The sequence below is a fragment of the Fringilla coelebs genome, assembly GCF_963513975.1.
Source record: "Fringilla coelebs genome assembly, chromosome: 27".
Taxonomy (NCBI): Eukaryota; Metazoa; Chordata; class Aves; order Passeriformes; family Fringillidae; genus Fringilla; species Fringilla coelebs.
In genome coordinates, this window is record NC_140053.1 from 1137261 (window position 1) to 1156657 (window position 19397).

Here is a 19397-nt window from a genome sequence, read left to right on the forward strand (position 1 = left end):
AGATCCCTGGGGGTCAAACTCAGGGAATTCTCCTGGGAAACGCTGATCCTGGGATTTCTGGGTTATCCCAGGGGTTGGAGAAGGCAATTCCTGGAATTCTCAGCGTTCATCCTGCCCTCAGCTGCACAGTTTGTATCCAGGTTGGGGAAAGGGTCCCTCAGGAATTGGCCAAAACCTGTGGAAAACCAGCAGGATGCAGGCGGCTCTGGAGCTGCCCGTGAGAACGTCCCCATGCCAAAAATAAAATAAAAAAATAAAAGAAGGAATGGCTGAGAAGCTGAAAAGAAAATATTTTTCAAACCCATCTGACTTTTGGGAAGAAATCATTCCAGAAATGAAAATTTATGGAACAGAAGGAACCAGCCCTGAGTCTGGGCCAGACTTTGCTGGAATAAATCCAATAAAATCCTGTGCCAGCCCCGGGTCTGCGCTTGGCACGGGACAGGGATTTGCCTTTGCTGTTTATCCAGCTTTGGAGTTTTGGGAAACGCCAACATCTTCTTTTTTTAAATTATTTTTTGGGGGTTGTTGTTGTTGTTTTCTTTCCGAAAGAGTCAGAAATTTCCAAATGCTGAAACTCTTCCCAAAAGGAACCAGCTGGGATTGCTCAACCGCCCGTTCCTGCCCCCGCCCTCCCGATGAGTTACGGAGGGTGTGACATCCCGGGCCGGGTGTGACATCCCGGGAGCGCCGATCCCAGCGGCTCCAGAGCCGCTTCCAGCTCCCCAGGAGGCTCCGGGCCCGGCTCAGCCGGAGCCTGGGCCAGGAACATCCCAATCCCTGCAGGGAGCATCCCATTCCCTGCTCTGGGAACATCCCAATCCCTGCTCCGGGAACATCCCATTCCCTGCTCCTGGAACATCCCAATCCCTGCTCCAGGAGCATCCCAATCCCTGCTCCGGGAACATCCCAATCCCTGCTGGGAGCATCCCAATCCCTGCTCCTGGAATCTGCTCCGGGAGTATCCCATTCCCTGCTCCGGGAACATCCCAATCCCTGCAGGGAGCATCCCATTCCCTGCTGGGAATCTCCTCCTGGAACATCCCATTCCCTGCTCCTGGAACATCCCAATCCCTGCTCTGGGATCATCCCAATCCCTGCTCCAGGAACATCCCAATTTCCTGCTGTGGAAACATCCCATTCCCTGCCGGGAGCATCCCATTCCCTGCTCCTGGAACATCCCATTCCCTGCTCCTGGAACATCCCATTCCCTGCTCCAGGAACATCCCATTCCCTGCAGGGAACATCCCATTCCCTGCTCCGGGAACATCCCATTCCCTGCCTCCAGAGCCGATCCCAGCAAATCCAGCTGCTCCTGAATCCATGGGAATTCATCCATGTGGGATTTATCCCTGCAGGATTTATCCATGTGGGATTCATCCATGTGGGATTTATCCCTGTAGGATTTATCCATGTGGGATTCATCCATGTGGGATTTACCCATGCGGGATTAATTTGTGTGGGATTTATCTATGGAGGGTTTATCCGTATGGGATTCATCCATATGGGATTTATCTATGGAGGGTTTATCCATATGGGATTCATCCATATGGGATTTATCCACACAGGATTTATCCATATGGGGTTTATCCTCATGAAAATTATGCATGTGGGATTTATCCATGCAGGATTTATCCAGGCAGGATTTATCCATGAGGGATTTATCCATGAGGGATTTATCCATGTGGGGTTTGTCAATATGTGATTTATCTATTTGGGATTCATCCATGTGGGATTTGTCCATGCCGGATTTATCCATGTGGGATTTATCCTTATAGGATTTATCCACGTGGGATTTATCCATATGGGACTTATCCATGTGGGATTTATCCCTGCAGGATTTATCCATGTGGGGTTTGTCCATGTGGGATTTATCCTTATGGGATTTATCCATGCAGGATTTATCCATATGGGATTTATCAATGCTGGATTTATCCATGCAGGATTTATCCTTATGGGATTTTTCCACACAGGATTTATCCATATGGGATTTATCCAAGTGGGATTTATCTGTCTGGGATTTATCTATTTGGGGTTTATCCAGGCAGGATTTTTCCACACAGGATTTATCCATATGGGATTTATCCATGTGGGATTTATCCTTATGGGATTTATCCATGTGGGATTTATCCATATGGGATTTATCCACGCAGGATTTTTCCACACAGGATTTATCCATATGGGATTTATCCAAGTGGGATTTATCCACATGGGATTTATCTTTTTGGGGTTTATCCACGCAGGATTTTTCCACCTGGGTTTTCTCCTCGTGGGCCCCATGGAAGGCATCCCCTGTGGAATGAGATCAGCTTTAAAATCCCTTCCCATCCCAGCGATTCCAGGATTTATCCCGGTGCCTCACAAGGGCCGGGAGGGGACAGGGCTGTCCCAGCCTGGGGGGATCCCTGCTCCCAGCTCATTCCCTGGGGATTCTCTCCCAGAGCCCAGGGTGATCATGGAAAATGCAGCAATTAGGGAAGGGCCTGGGGAGGAGGGAAATGGGATGGGGCAGGATGAGCTGTTCCAGACACTGGAGTCGGATTGATTTCACTTTCTTCTCGGGAAAAGTGTCCAGGAGGAGGAGGAGGAGGAGGGCGGCTCTCCCAGGGGAATTGATCCATGGATTAGGACCAATGGAAGCACCTGGAGCATTCCCAGTTCCCAGGGAGGGATAAACACTTGGGGATCCCTAAAACACTTGGGGACCCCTAAAACACTTCCCAGATCCCTAAAACACTTCCCAGATCCCTAAAACACTTGGGGATCCCTAAAACACTTCCCAGATCCCTAAAACACTTCCCAGATCCCTAAAACACTTCCCAGATCCCTAAAACACTTCCCAGATCCCTAAAACACTTGGGGACCCCTAAAACACTTCCCAGATCCCTAAAACACTTCCCAGATCCCTAAAACACTTGGGGATCCCTAAAACACTTGGGAATCCCTAAAACACTTCCCAGATCCATAAAACACTTTCCAGATCCCTAAAACACTTGGGGATCCCTAAAACATTTCCCAGATCCATAAAACACTTTCCAGATCCCTAAAACACTTGGGGATCCCTAAAACACTTCCCAGATCCCTAAAACACTTCCCAGATCCCTAAAACATTTCCCAGATTCATAAAACACTTTCCACATCCATGGAAAGCCACGGAGAGCCCTGGGATCTGGATCCAGCACTGCTGCCTGTCCCTGTTCCCCTGGCTGTGGGACAGCTGGAATTCCTGGGGTTTTTTGGGGCCAGTTTAGGACATTTTTGCGATGGGATCTCTGCAGTGGAAGCGTCCCAGGCCAGGCTGGACAGGCCTTGGAGCAGCCTGGGATGGTGGAATTGTCCCTGCCCGCGGCAGAGCTTTAGGATCCCCTCATCCCGGGCCATCCCTGTTTTCCGGAGCAGAGGGAAGCCCTTCCCCGGTGTTTTGCCCGCCCAGCTCCTCTCCAGCAGAGCCGTGCCGGGCCGTGCCGGGCCAGCCCAGGACACCCCGCAATTAGCGCGGCATCCCGGGGCTGCCAGCCCGGCCGGATCCCTTTGATGCCGCGCGTATCCCGGGAAGCTGCTCCAGTCCCCCGGGACCGGGAAAGGCCCTGCCGGGGCTGCGGGGCCGCTGCGGGCGGCGCAAACAGGAAACCGGGGCCGGAGCCCTGGAGCCGCCCCGCCCTGGCCCGCGGCTCTTGGGCAGAGCCGGAGCCGCCTCTCCCGGAGCTGCTCCCGCTCCCGTGACGCGTTGTTGTTGTGGATGAGGAATTCCAGGAGCGTGGATGTCCCTCGGCCTCGGGGGCGGCGTCACCGCCTGAGGTTTTTGGGGTTAAATCCACGCAGGTGCCGAGCTCGGAGGGCCCGAGGGATTTGGGGGCAGGGTTTGTCCTGCACGGGGCGCCAAAGGATGGGGATGGACTGCGGGGATGGGGGAAGGAGCAGGAATCCCAGACGGTGGGGAGGAACAATCCCAAACCATGGGAAAGGAACAATCCCAAAAAATGGGAGAGGAACAATCCCAAACCATGGGAGAGGAGCAATCCCAAAAAATGGGACAGGAACAATCCCAAAAAATGGGAGAGGAACAATCCCAAATCAGGGGGACAGCAGGAATACCAAACCATGGGAGAGGAACAATCCCAAACCAAGGGAGACGAGTAATCCCAAAAAATGGGACAGGAACAATCCCAAACCAAGGGACAGGAACAATCCCAAACCAAGGGAGAGGAACAATCCCAAACCATGGGACAGGAGCAATCTCAAAAATGGGAGAGGAACAATCCCAAACCAAGGGACAGGAACAATCCTAAACCAAGGGACAGGAACAATCCCAAACCATGGGACAGGAGTAATCCCAAAAAATGGGACAGGAACAATCCCAAACCAAGGGACAGGAGCAATCCCAACCCATGGGACAGGAGCAATCCCAAGCCATGAGAAGAGGAGCAGCAATCCCAAAGGCTGAGTCACCTCGCGGTGCTCCCAGCCCGTAGAGGGAGCTGCTGGAGCTTGGAATCACCGGCCGTGATAAATCAATAAACCCGGCCCTGCTGTTACATAAGAGCGGGATGCTGGAATTCCTGCTTGGAAGGAGCTTTGGGAGCGCTTTGGTCCCTCCCGGTGCCGCGGTTCGGCAGCTCCCGGCGGTGCCGGGCGGGCCGGGGTGACCGGAGGGGGGGACAGGTGACACTCCGTGTCCCCACGGACCATCCCGGGGCTCCCGGCTCTCCCGGCTTCCTCCCGGACCCAGGGATGGATCCCTGAGCAAACCCCAGTCCCTGGGGAGAGGAGAGGAGGGGTCCCGGAGCCCAGCAGGGAGGGAGGAGCGCGCCGGGATCCCCGAGCCCTGCGGGGATCGCTCCGGTCCGGAACTGATCCAGCAGCGCCGGGAGCTCCCCCGCAGATCCCGCGGGGCAGGGAACGGAGAGAGGGAACGGAGAGGGGAATGGAATGAGGGAGGGGATTGGGAGCTCTGGGGTGGCAGCAGCTGAGCCAAAGCAGCCCTGGCTGCCCCCGGGCTCTGCATCCCTCCCCCCAGGAGCAGGGACAAACCCTGGGGATCTCTGCAACTCAAACCCCTTGGGATCCTGCTCCCAAATCCCTGGGGATCCTGCTCCCAGATCCCTGGGGATCCTGCTCCCAAATCCCTGGGGATCCTGCTCCCAAATCCCTTGGGATCTTGCTACAAATCCATGGGGATACTGCTCCCGGATCCATGGGGTCTCTGCAACCCAAATCCCTTGGGATCCTGCTACCAGATCCATGGGGTCTCTGCAACCCAAATCCCTTGGGATCCTGCTCCCAGATCCCTGGGGATCCTGCTCCCAAATCCATGGGGATCCTGCTCCCAAATTCCTTGGGATCCTGCTCCCAGATCCTTTGGGATCCTGCTCCAAAATCCCTGGGGATCCTGCTCACAGATCCCTGGGGATCCTGCTCCCAAATCCATGGGGATCTCTGCAACCCAAATCCCTTGGGATCCTGCTCCCAAATCCCTTGGGATTCTGCTCCCAAACCCCTTGTCATCCTGCTCCCAAATCCCTGGGGATCCTGCTCCCAGATCCATGGGGTCTCTGCAACCCAAATCCCTTGGGATCCTGCTCCCAAACCCCTTGTCATCCTGCTCCCAAATCCCTGGGGATCCTGCTCCCAAATCCATGGGGATCTGCAGCCCAAATTCCTTGGGATCCTGCTCCCAGATCCTTTTGGATCCTGCTCCCAAATCCCTGGGGATCCTGCTCACAGATTCCTGGGGATCCTGCTCCCAAATCCCTTGGGATCCTGCTCCCAAATCCATGGGGATCTCTGCAACCCAAACCCCTTGGGATCCTGCTCCCAGATCCATGGGGATCCTGTTCCCAAACCCATTGGGATCCTGCTCCCAAATCCATGGGGATCTCTGCAACCCAAATCCCTTGGGATTTCTGTCCCCCAATCCCTGGGGATCCCTGTCCCCCAATCCCTGGGGATTCTGTCCCCCAATCCCTTGGGATCCTGCTCCCCAGTCCCTTGGGATCTCTGCCCCCAATCCCTGGGGCCCTCCTCCAGCCCCTCTGCGGTTCCCGGGCCGCCGTCCCAGCCCCACGGGAGCATCCCGCCGTTCCTCTGGAGCGGGCAGAGCTTTGGGGCGGGAAGCTGCGGAAATTTCCAGCGCTCCCATCCCCGCTCCCACCCCGGCTCCCTCCGGCCGGGGCAGCAGCGCTTTTCTCACAGTGCTCGGTGCATTTCCTGCATCCTGCAGGAAAACCGGGAGCGCCTCTGGAGCTCGGGGCTTTGTGGAACCACAGAGGCTCCGGATTGGAGCCGGGCACGGGCTCGAGGTGCTGGAAATTTCCCGAATTTGTACCTCCAGTGGCCCCCTCCCCTGTGTGAAGAGCTGATCCCACCCTCTGGAGAAATCCCGGGGTGCTGCAGGAGCCCCGGGTGGATTTTTCCAGCACAAGCTGAATTTTGTCTGTGTTTTCCCGGGAATTCTCCTGTTGGGACAAACATTTGTAACCAAATTAAACCCAACCGCAGCAAAAGGAGCCAACAGGAAACCCTTCGGCTCCAGCCACCCCAAATCCTCGGAGGATGCGGGGACGGGAGCCTGGGAAAGCAGCCTGGGTCTGGGAAAAGGGACAGCGGGGACTCGCTGCCACCGCGAGGGGCGACCTGAGTCCCTGCAGACTTCCAGCCACATCCCTTCATCCCATCCTGATTTATCCCATCCCGTGGATTCATCCCATCCCATGGATTTATCCCATCTCGTGGATTTATCCCATCCTGATTTATCCCATCCCACAGATTTATCCCATCCCACAGATTTATTCCACCCCACGGATTCATCCCATTCCCCGGATTTAGTTTGGGACACCTGAATTCCTCCCATCCCGTGTCCTTTCCCTCGGCCCCGGCAGTGTCAGGATCTGATCCCCCAAATCCCTGGCGATGGAATCCCGCTGCTCCCTCGGGTCCCCTCTCCGGGAGCCTCTCCCCAGCCCCGGGATGAGCTGAGGGAACGCGGCCCAGCCCACCCAGCCCTGCCTGGAGCACATCCCAAATCCCGGGGGAACTTTCCCGGGACGATCCTTCCCCGTTCCTTTCTTCTCGCCGGCTTTTCCTTTGTCTTTTTTTTTTTTTTCTTTTAAAATTTTTAATTAAACGAAATTAAATTTCTGCAGCATCCCTGGTTTCATTATCCCAGCTCTCCACCGGAGGCATCGCTCGCAGTCCCTCGGGACGAGTTGGACAACGCCGGCAATGCTCAGGTTGAGGCTTTTCCCACTTTTCCTCCCTCCCTTCCCTCTCCGGGCTCTGCTCCGGCCCCAGAGCGGCTCCGGGCTTCCAGCGCTGCCCGAGCCGCACTTCAAAGGCTCCGGGAGCGTCCCCGGCAGCTCCCGGCATTAATCACCCGAGCCGGCTCGGCCCTGTCAGCCCGGGCTGGCCCGGGGGGCTCTCCCGGGTCTGTCCCGGCGCAGGGAATGCGGGGCTGCTCCCCAGGGATGGGACATTTCCAGTTCGGGGGGGTTCGGGTCCCCGGATGCGGCTGGAGGTGACAAACAGGGACAGGGGAAGGTGGGGTTGGATGAGGAGCAGGGCCGGGAGAGCTGGGAATGTTCTCCTGGAGAAAGGAAGGATCCAGGGAGAGCTCAGAGCCCCCGGGAGAGCTGGAGAGGGGCTGGGGATGAGGGATGGAGGGGCAGGACCCAGGGAATGGATTTGGGATGGAGGGACAGACGCAGGGAATGGATTTGGGATGGAGGGACAGGACCCAGGGAATGGATTTGAGATGGAGGGACAGATCCAGGGAATGGATTTGAGATGGAGGGACAGATCCAGGGAATGGATTTGGGATGGAGGGACAGACGCAGGGAATGGATTTAGGATGGAGGGACTGATCCAGGGAATGGATTTGGGATGGAGGGGCAGATCCAGGGAATGGATTTAGGATGGAGGGACAGATCCAGGGAATGGATTTGGGATGGAGGGAAAAGACCCAGGAAATGGATTTGGGATGGAGGGACAGATCCAGGGAATGGATTTAGGATGGAGGGACAGATCCAGGGAATGGATTTAGGATGGAGGGGCAGAACCCAGGGAATGGATTTGGGATGGAGGGACAGATCCAGGGCATGGCTCCCCCTGCCAGAGGGAAGGGGTGGATGGAATATTGGGAGCTGGGAATTGTTCCCTGGGAGGGTGGGGAGGGGCTGGGATGGACATCCCAGAGCAGCTGGGGCTGCCCCTGGACCCTGGGAATGTCCCAGGCCAGGCTGGATGGAGCTGGAGCAGCCTGGGACAGCGGGAGGTGTCCCTGGATGGAGCTGGATGGGATTTCAGGTCCTTCCAACCCAAACCATTCCCGGATTCTCTGGTTCCAGGACTCCTGGCACCCCCAGGCCAGGCCAGCAGAGATCCTGCAGGATTCAGGGAGGATCCTGGCAGGTGAGGCCGTGTGGGCTGGTCCTGATCTCGAGCCGATTTCCAGCTCCAGATTCCAATCTCCTGCACTTCCTCTCTCCCTGCGGGAGATAAAGATCCTGGGCAGGCAGGGCAGAGCTCCGGGAATTGCATCCGCTCCCACAGCCCGGCCCGGGGAGGGGAGCGGGGCCGCTCCTGGGGTGGGAGGGGACGGGGAAGGGGCCGGCGCCGCCTTCCTGTGGGTGTTTTCCTGGGAGAAACCGGGATGGGGCCGGCACCTGCCGGAGCAGGTGACTCGGGTGTGAGGAATGCGGGCCCGGGATGTGGGCTGGGAGCGGGCAGGAGGTGCAGGGGAGCTGGGAAAGCTCCAAAAGGAGACGGGAAGGGTCAGTCCGGGAACACCTGGAAGTGGGCTCTGGAGCTGCCAATGGTTCAACAGGAGGAGCAAAAATTAATTTGGAGAGGCTTTGGGGTGGTGGGAATTCAGAAAAGGAAGTGGGAAAAGGATGAAGGGGTCAGGCACGGGGGAAATCCTCACGGCTGGCTGGGATGGCAGCACAGAGGAGGAAGGGCCGGGCAGGAGCTGTTCCTAAAATCCCCAAACCACTTCCTTCGGGGTCAGGGACTGCAGGAATCCCAGGCCAGCCTGGAATGGTTCCCCTCCTCCCCGTGGTGATGCTGGGGTTGCTCTCCTGGAGGGGGCAGGGCTCCCTGTCTGTCTGTCCAGGATGGAACCTGGCTGATGGCAAAGCACAATTCCCTCTGGGACTGGGAAAAACCCCAGGGCCGAGCAGATCCGGCAGGAATTGGTGTTGGGATGGTCCCAGTCCTGCGGGGCAGCGAGGGCACAGCGAGGGCCCTTCCCTGCAGAGACAAAGCAGCCGTGTGCTGGGACGGGGGCAGGGATGGGGACAGGGACAGGGACAGGGATGGGACAGGGACGGGGACAGGGATGGGACAGGGACAGGGACAGGGACAGGGATGGGACAGGGACGGGGACAGGGATGGGACAGGGACAGGGACAGGGACAGGGATGGGACAGGGACGGGGACAGGGATGGGGACAGGGATGGGAACAGGGATGGGGACAGGGCAGGGACAGGGACGGGGACAGGGACAGGGACAGGGACAGGGACAGGGACAGGGACAGGGACAGGGACAGGGATGGGACAGGGACAGGGATGGGGACAGGGACAGGGACAGGGACAGGGACAGGGACAGGGATGGGACAGGGACAGGGACAGGGACAGGGACAGGGACAGGGACGGGGACAGGGACAGGGATGGGGACAGGGATGGGACAGGGACAGGGGACAGGGAACAGGGACAGGGATGGGACAGGGACAGGGACAGGGACAGGGATGGGGACAGGGACAGGGACAGGGACAGGGACAGGGACAGGGACAGGGACAGGGATGGGGATGGGGACAGGGATGGGAACAGGGATGGGGACAGGGACAAAGACAGGGATGGGGACAGGCACAGGGACAGGGATGGGACAGGGACAGGGACAGGGATGGGGACAGAGATGGGACAGGGACAGGGATGGGGACAGGGACAGGGACAGGGATGGGGGCAGGGACAGGGATGGGGCTGGCAGGGATGACCCCACTCCTCCCACAGCGTGTTTGGAGCGGGAATTTTCCTTTTGGGGCATCAGGCAAGGCCTGGTTTGGTTTGGGAGGGATGGGATGGGATGGGATGGGATGGGATGGGATGGGATGGGATGGGATGGGGATGAGGATGAGGATGAGGATGAGGATGAGGATGAGGATGAGGATGAGGATGGGATGGGGATGAGGATGGGGATGAGGATGGGGATGTGGGGCAGGCTGCAGAGGGGGCTGCACTTCCCTGCAGCATTCCCGGCCCTGCCCCTCCGCTCCAGCCGGTGGAACCGGGACAGAACCGGCTCGGGGCCAGCCCCAGCCCCACGTGAGTGGAGCTCACACGTCCCTGTCCCATCGCCTTTGATCTCCAGCCCTGGCAGGGAAGATGTCCTGGCAGGAATCCGGCCCGTCAGGTCCCATCGGAGCCGGTGGCACTCGGTGACCAAGCCCTGGCAGCTGAGGTGGCCCCGCTGCGAGCCAAGCTCCACCTTCTGTCCCCGGGGCTGCGGGGAGGATCCTGCCCCGGCTCGGGAATGCGGGGGCTCGGCCTGGAGCGGCTGTCCCGGGTGTCCCCGAGCCCCGGGGGCGGTGCGGGCCCTGCCCCGATCCTGGCAGGGCTCTGGAGCTGCTGCTCCTCTGTGGCCTCGCAGTGATGAAAATAAACACGTAAACAAGATGCGGGATTGTTTCCATGGGCGGACAGTGGCGGAACAGGGGAGAATCCTTCCTCCTCACCCTCCTCTTCCTCCTGCTGCTGCCCGGGATGGCCTCGGGTGGCCCCGGAGCCGCTGGCAGCGCCGGGAGCGGCCGCTCCCGATTACTCACGGGGAGGATGCGGAGGGGGAAAAGCGGAGCCAGTGGAAAAGATGGAAAGCGAATGGAAAAGATGGAAAAAGGGCGCTGGGTCCTGCCGCGGCCGCAGCTGGAGCTGAGCTCAGCCAGAGAGACGGGGATAGGGACACGGGCAGGGACAGGGACAGAGGCAGGGACAGGGACAGGGACAGGGACTGGGACAGGGGCAGGGGCAGCCCTGGGTGACTGGGACACACTGGAGGGGGTCTGGCCCCACTGGGGAATGCTCTGGAACTATCGTGGGGTCACCGTGCCAAAAACCCAACCCAACCCCCCCGGGCCACCCCGCCCGGGCTGGACCCAAACCCAGAGGATGGGAACAAAGCGGGATGAAACCGGAGAGCCCGGCCGCGTCCAGGTGCGATTCCCAAAGCACAGGAGACAAAAGCTCGGCCCGGGACGTTCAAAGGGAGCCGCGGCCGCGGGGCCCCCCTGCCCCGGCCGGGGGGAGCCGGGACCCGGCCCCGTTCCCGGGCGCTCCCCGGCTTTGGGGTTGGGTTACGGGGCCGGCTCGGGGAAGGCTCCTCCGCGGGTGGATTAAGGAATTCCAGCCCCATTCAGTGCCCGCTGAACCACAAATAATTCGGGAGCTGCAAAGAGCGGGAGGGGCGGGGGGTGTTCAATGGAACGGGCACCTGCCGGGCAGCTGGAATTCGGGGAGCGCTGAAGAACGGCGGGATTTGCCTTCAAACCTGGGATTCTCGGCCTCAGCCCGGGATTTTTGGCCTGGGTGAGGGTGGCAGGGTGGCAGCGGGGAGTTCGTGTGTCACCTGTGCCGTGGGGATGCTCCCAGGGACAGGAAAAACCATCACGCGCTGCGGGCGGGTGTTGGGGATGGGTCACCCGCTGCCAGGGACGGGACCGGACGGTCGTGCCCGGCTTTGGGAGGGGTGTCCCGGTGCCACAGCGCCCCTGATGATGTCGCATCCCTCGGGGCAAGTCCCCTGAGCCCTCCCGGCCGTGCCCGGGGGGACTTTGGCACCCAGGAGCCGTCGGGGTGGCAGCGACTGCGCCCGCCCTGGTCCCCGGGAGACTCCTGGGCGCCTCTTAATGGCACCTTAATTACACATCCACCGTCCCCGTTCGTCCCTCCCTCTGCTTTCCTCCTCCCTCCCGAGCTTCCCGGGATGGAAATGCCCGGCGCGTGCTGCCGGGATTGTCACCGCCACTAATGACCCCCTGCGAGCCGGGGCGGAGCGCGGCGGCGTGGGGACACGGGAGGTGACACTGCCCCGACCGGCCCGGGCTGGCCCCGGGGCCCGGCTTTGCCTCCGGCTCTGCTCGGTGGCTCCGGGTTTTGGGGGTGACTTGGGTGTGGGGGTGTCCCTGTGCTCGCTGCGAGCTCCCGATGTCACTCTGTGAGGCCTGGCAGTGCCACCGTGCCGGGCCTGGCAGTGTCACCGTGCCGGCCCTGCCGGGGTCACCGTGCGGGCCGGGGGCTTTCCCGGGCTGTCCCGTGCGGGATCTGCGGGGACCCCGCGCTCCTCCCCGTCCCTGTCCCTGTCCCCCCTCTGCAGCGGGGACAGCCCTGGACGAACCCCGGGGCGCTCCCACCCCCCCGGATCAGGGGACTGTCCCCTCCCCGCTCCTCTCGGGGGGAAATCCCACCCCGGGATCTCCGCTGGAGCCCCGGAATTCGGCCCCAGAGGCTCTGAGAATTCCTCGCACCCGGCACACGCGGAGAACACAAAAAAACCCCAGCCAAAAAACCAGAAAGGGCACGAGGAGAGGAACAATTTCCTCCACCGCTAATTGTCCCTCTGTTAATTAACGAGAGTGTGGGGGCGCTGATTAGGATCTCGCCAAAGCCACAGGTCCTGGCTGGGGACAGCGGTGACCACACGGGGCCGAGCCTGGACGGGGCCCGGGGGGCGGGAGGGGGTCCCGGTGTTGGGAATTGAGATTTGGGATTGGGGAACGGAGATTTGGGTTTGGGGAACGGAGATTTGGGATTTGGGAGTTGAGATTTGGAGGAGATTTGGCCAGGATGGGGAGAGACCCTCCCGGGGCTGGGCCTCAGCTCTGCCGGCCGGGAACGGGCAGGAACGGCCGGGAATGACTCGGAACGGCCGGGAATGACGGAATTGTCACCTCTGCCTTTATGGGGCGGCAAAGCCGGCGCCGGTTTGCTCCTCTCCAAACAGGAATTCAGGAATTCTCCCCACTCCTCCATCCACCCATCTCAGCAGGGATGGAATTCCAGGGGCGATTTCCCCCCCGGCCATCTCTCGTTGTTTTTTCCACCATCCCCTTTGATGCCTTTACTTTCCAGCCACGCGTCCCCCGGGAAAATCAAACCCAGATCGGCGTCCTGGAAAATATTTGGAGGTTCTGAAGCAAAATATGGGGGGAGAGGGGGCGCGGGGAGCGGCGCTGGGTTTGAGGGTTTTGGTCACATCTCTGTGGTTCCATCCCAGCTCCGAGCGGGGACGGGCAGGGGAGGGAGCCCGGGCGCTGTGGGGTTCTGGCCGCGGTTGTGGTGGCGGGGAAATGCTGATTTACACCCCTGGATGGGGATTTACGGCACCACACCCACTGCAGACCCGCTGGGAATCGGGACGGGAGCTCCCGGTGCGAACCGGGGTTCGCCTTCCCGAGCCCGTCCGGGCTCCAGAACCTGGAGCCGCTTTTTGAGCCTCTTTCGGCAAAAAAAACCCCTTCAAATCCTGGGCGTTTTGGAGCTTTTAAAATAAACGGGGAGGAGGGAAATCAGCGCCAGCTTTGCTTTCCCTCGTGTCCCTCTGCAAGTGTCCAGCCCCCGCTGTGACATCGCTGTCACCTCCCACGTCCTGTGTCCCCTGGGGCCACCTCTGCGCCATCAGGTCACCTCCGGACGTGATTCACCGCGGGGGGAGCAGGCCCTGGCTGCTCTGGGGGTGTCTGGCACCACCCGGGGGACAAACCCGGCTGGCCGCTCCCCTCTGGGGCAGGACCAGCCCCCCTTCCCTGGATGTCCCCCCCCTTCCAGAGATGCTCCCCAGCATCCCCTCACCCCCCTGCTCTCCCGGCCCGGCTTTTCCCGGTGCCGAGACGCCCCAAAAGCCGGAGGGGCCGCCCGGGGGGAGCCCAGCTCGTGCTGCAGCGTCTCCCCGGCTGCCCCGGGACCATTCCCGGCTGCAGATAGCGCGGCTGCTCGGCGGTGGCAGCGCGGGCGTGTGGGAGGGCAGACGCCAGGCTGTCTGCTCCCACTCCGCTGGGCTTGTTATTAACTTCTCCTTGGGCTGCCATTAACCCAGAATTCCTGCTCCTGGCTCCAGGCTTTCCCCGCGCCGCTCTATCTGCAGCCTAATTACAGCTGTTGGGATCTCCCTTTATCTCGGGGGATCTTTGGGGTTGGTTACCTGGCACACGCGTTCCCGGCTCTCCCCCCTCTCCTCCTCGCACGCCCATCCCTGCTTTCCCCTTTAATCCTTCCTGCTTTCATCAGGACGGCAACAACGCGGCTCTGCCCGGGTGGATCCGCATCCCGCGGGTCGCGGGAGCATCCCCGGCCCGGTGACCGCCACCGACGTTATCCCCGCGTGTCCCGGCGCGTCCCGCGGGGCTCGGCGTGTGCCGGCACCTTCCAGCCCCGCCACCGAGGCTCGGGCTTGGCTCCGAGCGCCGCCGTGATTTATTTTTTTAATTCAGCGCGGATTGAGCCGATGTGTTTGTCTTGGCAGCTCCGAGCCCAAACTCCGCTCCAGCAGCCCCGTCCTGTCCCTGGCGGCCCCTGCTGACACCCACCGGGCTGGCACCCGAGGCGGCCGTGCCCCGTGCCCACATCTGTCCCGGAACCGTCCCCAAAGCAGCCCCGGTGTGACCGGGGGCTCTGCACAGCCCGGGGGTGGCTGCCGGAGTTTTATCCCCGCTCCCGAAGGGGTTTGGAGCAGGCGGGGCTTCCCTGTCCCTGTCCATGTTCCTGTCCCCATCCCTGTCCCTGTCCCCCTCCCTGTTCCCGTCCCTGTCCCTGTCCCCGTCCCTGTCCCCGTGCCCACCCTTGGCACAGAATGGGGCTGAGATTGGTGCCTTCAGACCCCCGACCCAGAGGATGAGGAGGATGAGGAGGATGAGGAGGATGAGGAGGATGAGGAGGATGAGGAGGATGAGGAGGATGAGGATGGTGTCACCACTGTCCCACTGCTCCCCCTGGGCTGCCCCTTCTCGTGGGTCCCCCCTGGAGATCCCCAAAAGGGGGGGACCCCTCCCCGCTCACTCGGTGGTGTGGGATCAATGGGATCAGTGGGATTAATGGGATAGGATGGGATGGGATCGATGGGATGGGGAGGGTCCCGCCCGGGGAGGGTCCCGCCCCTCCTTCCACCCCTGATGGAACGCAGCTTTGCCCCTTGGCCCCAGCAGGGAACTGAACCCTGGGTGTCCCCCCTGCTCCTGCCAGAGGGCAAATCCTGTCCCCAAACAGCCCTGGGGACACTGTCCTGCAGCACCTGGCACAGGAGCCTCGCCTCCCTGCTCTAGGGTGGACATTTTGGGGTACTTTTATTAATTATGGATGTTTCTTCCGTCCACCTCTCAGCAGAGGGGTGGGAAAGGACGAGGGCCTGGGGAGGGGGCTTGCGTCCCCCCAGATCCAGCTCTGGGACATTTATGGGATCCCCCACGGCAAGGGGGATTCCACCCCAGCCCCCCCTTTGTGCCCCCAGCGCCGGGTGAGGAGCCGGGAGGGAGCGGGGCCGGCGGGAGCTGATCCCGGCAAGCCGGCACCCGCCCCGCAGCCGGTGGGGCTGAGTCACCGGGGAAAGTGAGGAGCGGGATAAAAGCAGATCAGGGGAGCTTTCCTTCCCTTCCCTTCCCTCCGTTCCTCGCCCTCGGTGCCGCCTGGGCCGGCTCCCCGGGCACGCGGCGCGGGCAGGGCTGCAAACATCTGGAATTCTCCTCTGGAATTCTCCTCCGGCTGCTGCTCCGCCCCCCTTTGGTCTGGCTGGGCTTGGGGACATCCCCTGTTGGTCCCCGGAGTTTTGTGACCCCCCCGAGGCTTCGCCCCTCTCCCCAATTTAAGGCTGTTGTGGGATTTGGAGCGCGCCTTGTCCCTGAGGGTCATGGCGGGGACAGGGGACAGGGGACAGCGCCAGGGACAGCCCGAGGGACCCGGCAATGGCCCAGGTGCCACCGGGGCTGGCCTGGGGACACAGGGCAGGAGCAGAGGGTGAGGCCGGGCTGTCCCCGAGCGCGGGGCAGGACACGGTCCCCGCGTGTCCCCGGCTCGGCCGGAGCTGGGTGATTTCTATCGGAGCGCTGGCCCCGGCGCGGGTGACTCAGAAACGCGGCTGGGACCGGCCTGATGGCGGCTTGGGGACAGGGGACCCTCCCTGCCGCTGTCACCGCTCCCGCGGGCCGCTCCTCCCGCCCTGGCAGCAGGGACAGCGCTCCCTTCCCGCTGTGTCACCCCGCTGTCCCCAAAGCCATGGCAGCCTCTCAGACCGCGCCACCGGGCCCGGAGCTGGCTTTGTCCCCGCTGTGCCCCGGCTGGGGTGGCGCTGGGGTCCCTCCGGGGTCACGGAGGGCGCAGTCGGGCCGGTTGTCACCCTTCGGGAGCCGGGCCCCGGGGGGACCGGGGGTGACTCGGGAGGTGCCACCCCCGCCTGGCATCCCGGGAGCGCCCCCCCCCCCCCCCGGAGCGCGGGTCCGGTCCCGCCGTGTCCCCCCGGCCCCCGAGCGGCCTCAGCCGCCCCCGCTGCTCCCGGGACTGCCCCGTGTCCCCTGGGGTCCCTGAAAAGGGGTGATCCCCCCAAAATCCTGCACGGGGGTCACCCCCATCCCCAGGGGACACCGCCAGGACACCAGGGGAGGTCGGGGTGTCCCCCAGCTCCGGGAGGGGCCACGGCGGCACGGGGGGAGGGGTGGCCTCGAAGGGGGTCCCACACACGAAGGGGGGTGGGCACGGGGTGAAGGGGGTGCCCCAGGGCGTGACGTCACTGCGGGGGCGGGGCGGGGCGGGGCGTTCAGGGCATCCCCGGGGCCGCGGCAGCCGGAGCCGTCGGGGGGCGGCGGGGGTTAGGCTCGGCTCGGCTCGGCTCGGCTCGGCTCGGCTCGGCTCGGCTCGGCTCGGCTCGGCTCGGCTCGGCTCGGCTCGGCTCGGCTCAGCTCGGCTCTGCCGCGGGGGCTGCGGGCACTGCCCGGCCCGGCCCGGCCGGACCATGACCATGAGCTCGGTAGCCGAGACCCTGCTGGGCTCCGACCCCTCCAAAGCCGCGTTCCTGGAGCTCGGCCCCCCCCAGCACTACCCCCTGCACGGCCACCCCCAGCACGACCCCCCGCCCTTCTCCTCCTACGGCCGACCCGGGCCCTTCCCGTACCCCGGCGGGGCCCCCCCGCCGCCCCACGGGGGTCCCTACCTGCCCTACCCGCCCCCCGGCGCCCCGCACGCCCCGGCCCCCGGGGCCAGGCTGCAGGACACAGGTAAGGGGGGCGCGGGGGGCGCGCACCCGCCCCGGGCACCCTCGGGCCGGGAGAGCCGGGGCTGCGCCGGGAGAGCCGCGACGGAGCCGTCGGAAGCGCTCCGGGGGCAGCGGCGGGGCTGGGCTCGCTGCGGGGTCCTGGGGGACAGCCGGGGGGCTCGGGGTGGTGTCCCCCCGCTCCCAGAGCGCCCCGAGCCGCAGGGGACACGTGGGTGGCTTCGAGGAGCAGCGGCACGGGGAGCATCAGCCCCTACAATCCGGTACCCTCCCAGCTGAGACCCCCAGGCGCCCCCCGGGACCCCCAGCCCGTCCCCTGAGCCCCGGGGCTGCCCCGGGGGTCCCGAGCCCGCTGAGCCCTGCCCCGGCCGCGCTGCCAGGGTGACAGGAAGCAGCTCTGGGTGACACCAGGCGGCTGCTGCTGCGCCAGGGACCCCCGGTGGCTCCCCGGGGCCAGGGGGGTCCATCCCGGTGCCCCTCCACCCCCGGGGTGTCCCGCCAGGCCCCCCAACCGGGTGCAGGCCGAGGCCTGAGCCGTCCCACGTGCCGCTGGACGCGGACGGTGGCGTTGGCTGAGCGCTCCCATCCTTCCCTTCCTCCTCCTCTCCTTGTGCTTTCCCCGAGGTTTAAACACCAGAGAAGAGCAGCCCCCCCCAATTATCCCCCCTCCCTTCCACAGACACAGATGATTTGGGGTGGTTTGGGGTGTTTTGGGGTGGTTTGGGATGGTTTGGGATGTTTTGGGGTGGTTTGGGTTGGTTTGGGGTGGTTTGGGGCGGTTTTGGGGTGGTTTTGAGCGGTTTTTTAGCCCCTCGGTGCGTCTGACGGACCGTGGCTGCTCTCCCCGTCCCCGCAGAGGCCGAGAAGCCGCCGGCCGTGTCCAACGGGGAGCTGCGGCTCGGCGGGAAGGGCAAGAAGCTGCGGAAGCCCCGGACCATCTACTCGAGCCTGCAGCTGCAGGCGCTGAACCAGCGCTTCCAGCAGACGCAGTACCTGGCGCTGCCCGAGCGCGCCGAGCTGGCGGCGCAGCTGGGGCTCACCCAGACCCAGGTACGGCCCAGACCCGGTACCACCCGGCCCGGTACCGCCGCGGGGCCACCGGGACGCGCCGTGCGCCCACCGGGCCGGCTCCGGCTGCGCGCCGTGCCCGGCTGGAAGCGAGCCGAGCCGAGCCGTGCCGCGGCGGGGGAGCTGGCGCCGGTGGGCCCGCAGGGCTCGGGTTTGGGGCGCCCCTGCCCGCACCTCCCAGCGGCAGCGGGACTTTCCCAGCCCCGGAGCCTGGCTGGCGGCCCGGCCGTGCCCGGCGCTGGGCGGCCCCGGGCCGCGGGACGGGGCGAGTGGGTTTTTGAAGGCGATGGGGAGAGACAGGCAGGCGGCAGCGGTGCAGCCCCGGAGCCAGGGGCGAAGCGAGCTCATAAAGCCGGGGAAGAGGAGACAAGTGAGAACCTGCCGGCAACGCGGGGGGGACCGCGGGGAGGAATGAGCAGGGCCCGGCCCAGCCCCGGCACCGGCTCCCGGCGGGGCTGGCACGGGCGGGGGGACCTGGGGACACTCCCGGGGACTCGGCCTCGCTCTCCGGGCTCCCGGGGCCTCTCCCCACAATCTCCCTCCCCCCGCTGAGGTTCCTTGTGAAGGGTTGGGCTCCCAGCCCGCTTGGTGCCCCAGACCCCCGCAGGAATGGGGTCAAGGAGGCCTGAAATGGTTAAAGGGGGGGGGTTTAGGGCGTGTTGGCCTCTTGCTGCCCCCTAACCCCCCTCTCTCTGCCCCCAGGTGAAGATCTGGTTCCAGAACAAGCGCTCCAAGTACAAGAAGATCATGAAGCAGGGCCCGGGTGCCCCCGAGGGGGAGCAGACCCCGCACAGCGTCCCCGCCCTGTCCCCCTGTTCCCCCGGCCTCCCCCCGCTCTGGGACCTCCCCGGGCCGGGCAAGGGTCCTCCGCTGCCCCCCGGGGGCTACATCAACAGCTTCGGAGCCTGGTACCAGCCCCACCCGCAGGACGCCATCCCCAGGGCCCCCATGATGTGACACTTGCCGCCGCTCCAGCGCCGCCGCCGCATCCGGAGGGACACCGAGGGACACCGAGGGACACCGGGAGACACTGGGGGGGACGCTCTGCCGCCGCCCCCCCGGGGGGCTGGGAGCCCAGCGAAGTGCTGGGGG

The 19397-nt window shown here is 63.3% G+C and overlaps 1 protein-coding gene across 1 annotated transcript; it reads left to right on the forward strand.

Moving 5' to 3' along the window:
- Positions 1–16979: 16979 nt before the first annotated feature.
- DLX4 (distal-less homeobox 4) lies at positions 16980–19262 on the forward strand (the record flags this gene model as incomplete). The annotated part of the gene is made up of 3 exons (XM_084222401.1): positions 16980–17241; positions 18094–18287; positions 19008–19262. The coding sequence occupies 3 exons, from the start codon at positions 16980–16982 to the stop codon at positions 19260–19262; spliced, it is 711 nt and encodes a 236-aa protein (XP_084078527.1).
- Positions 19263–19397: the final 135 nt, after the last annotated feature.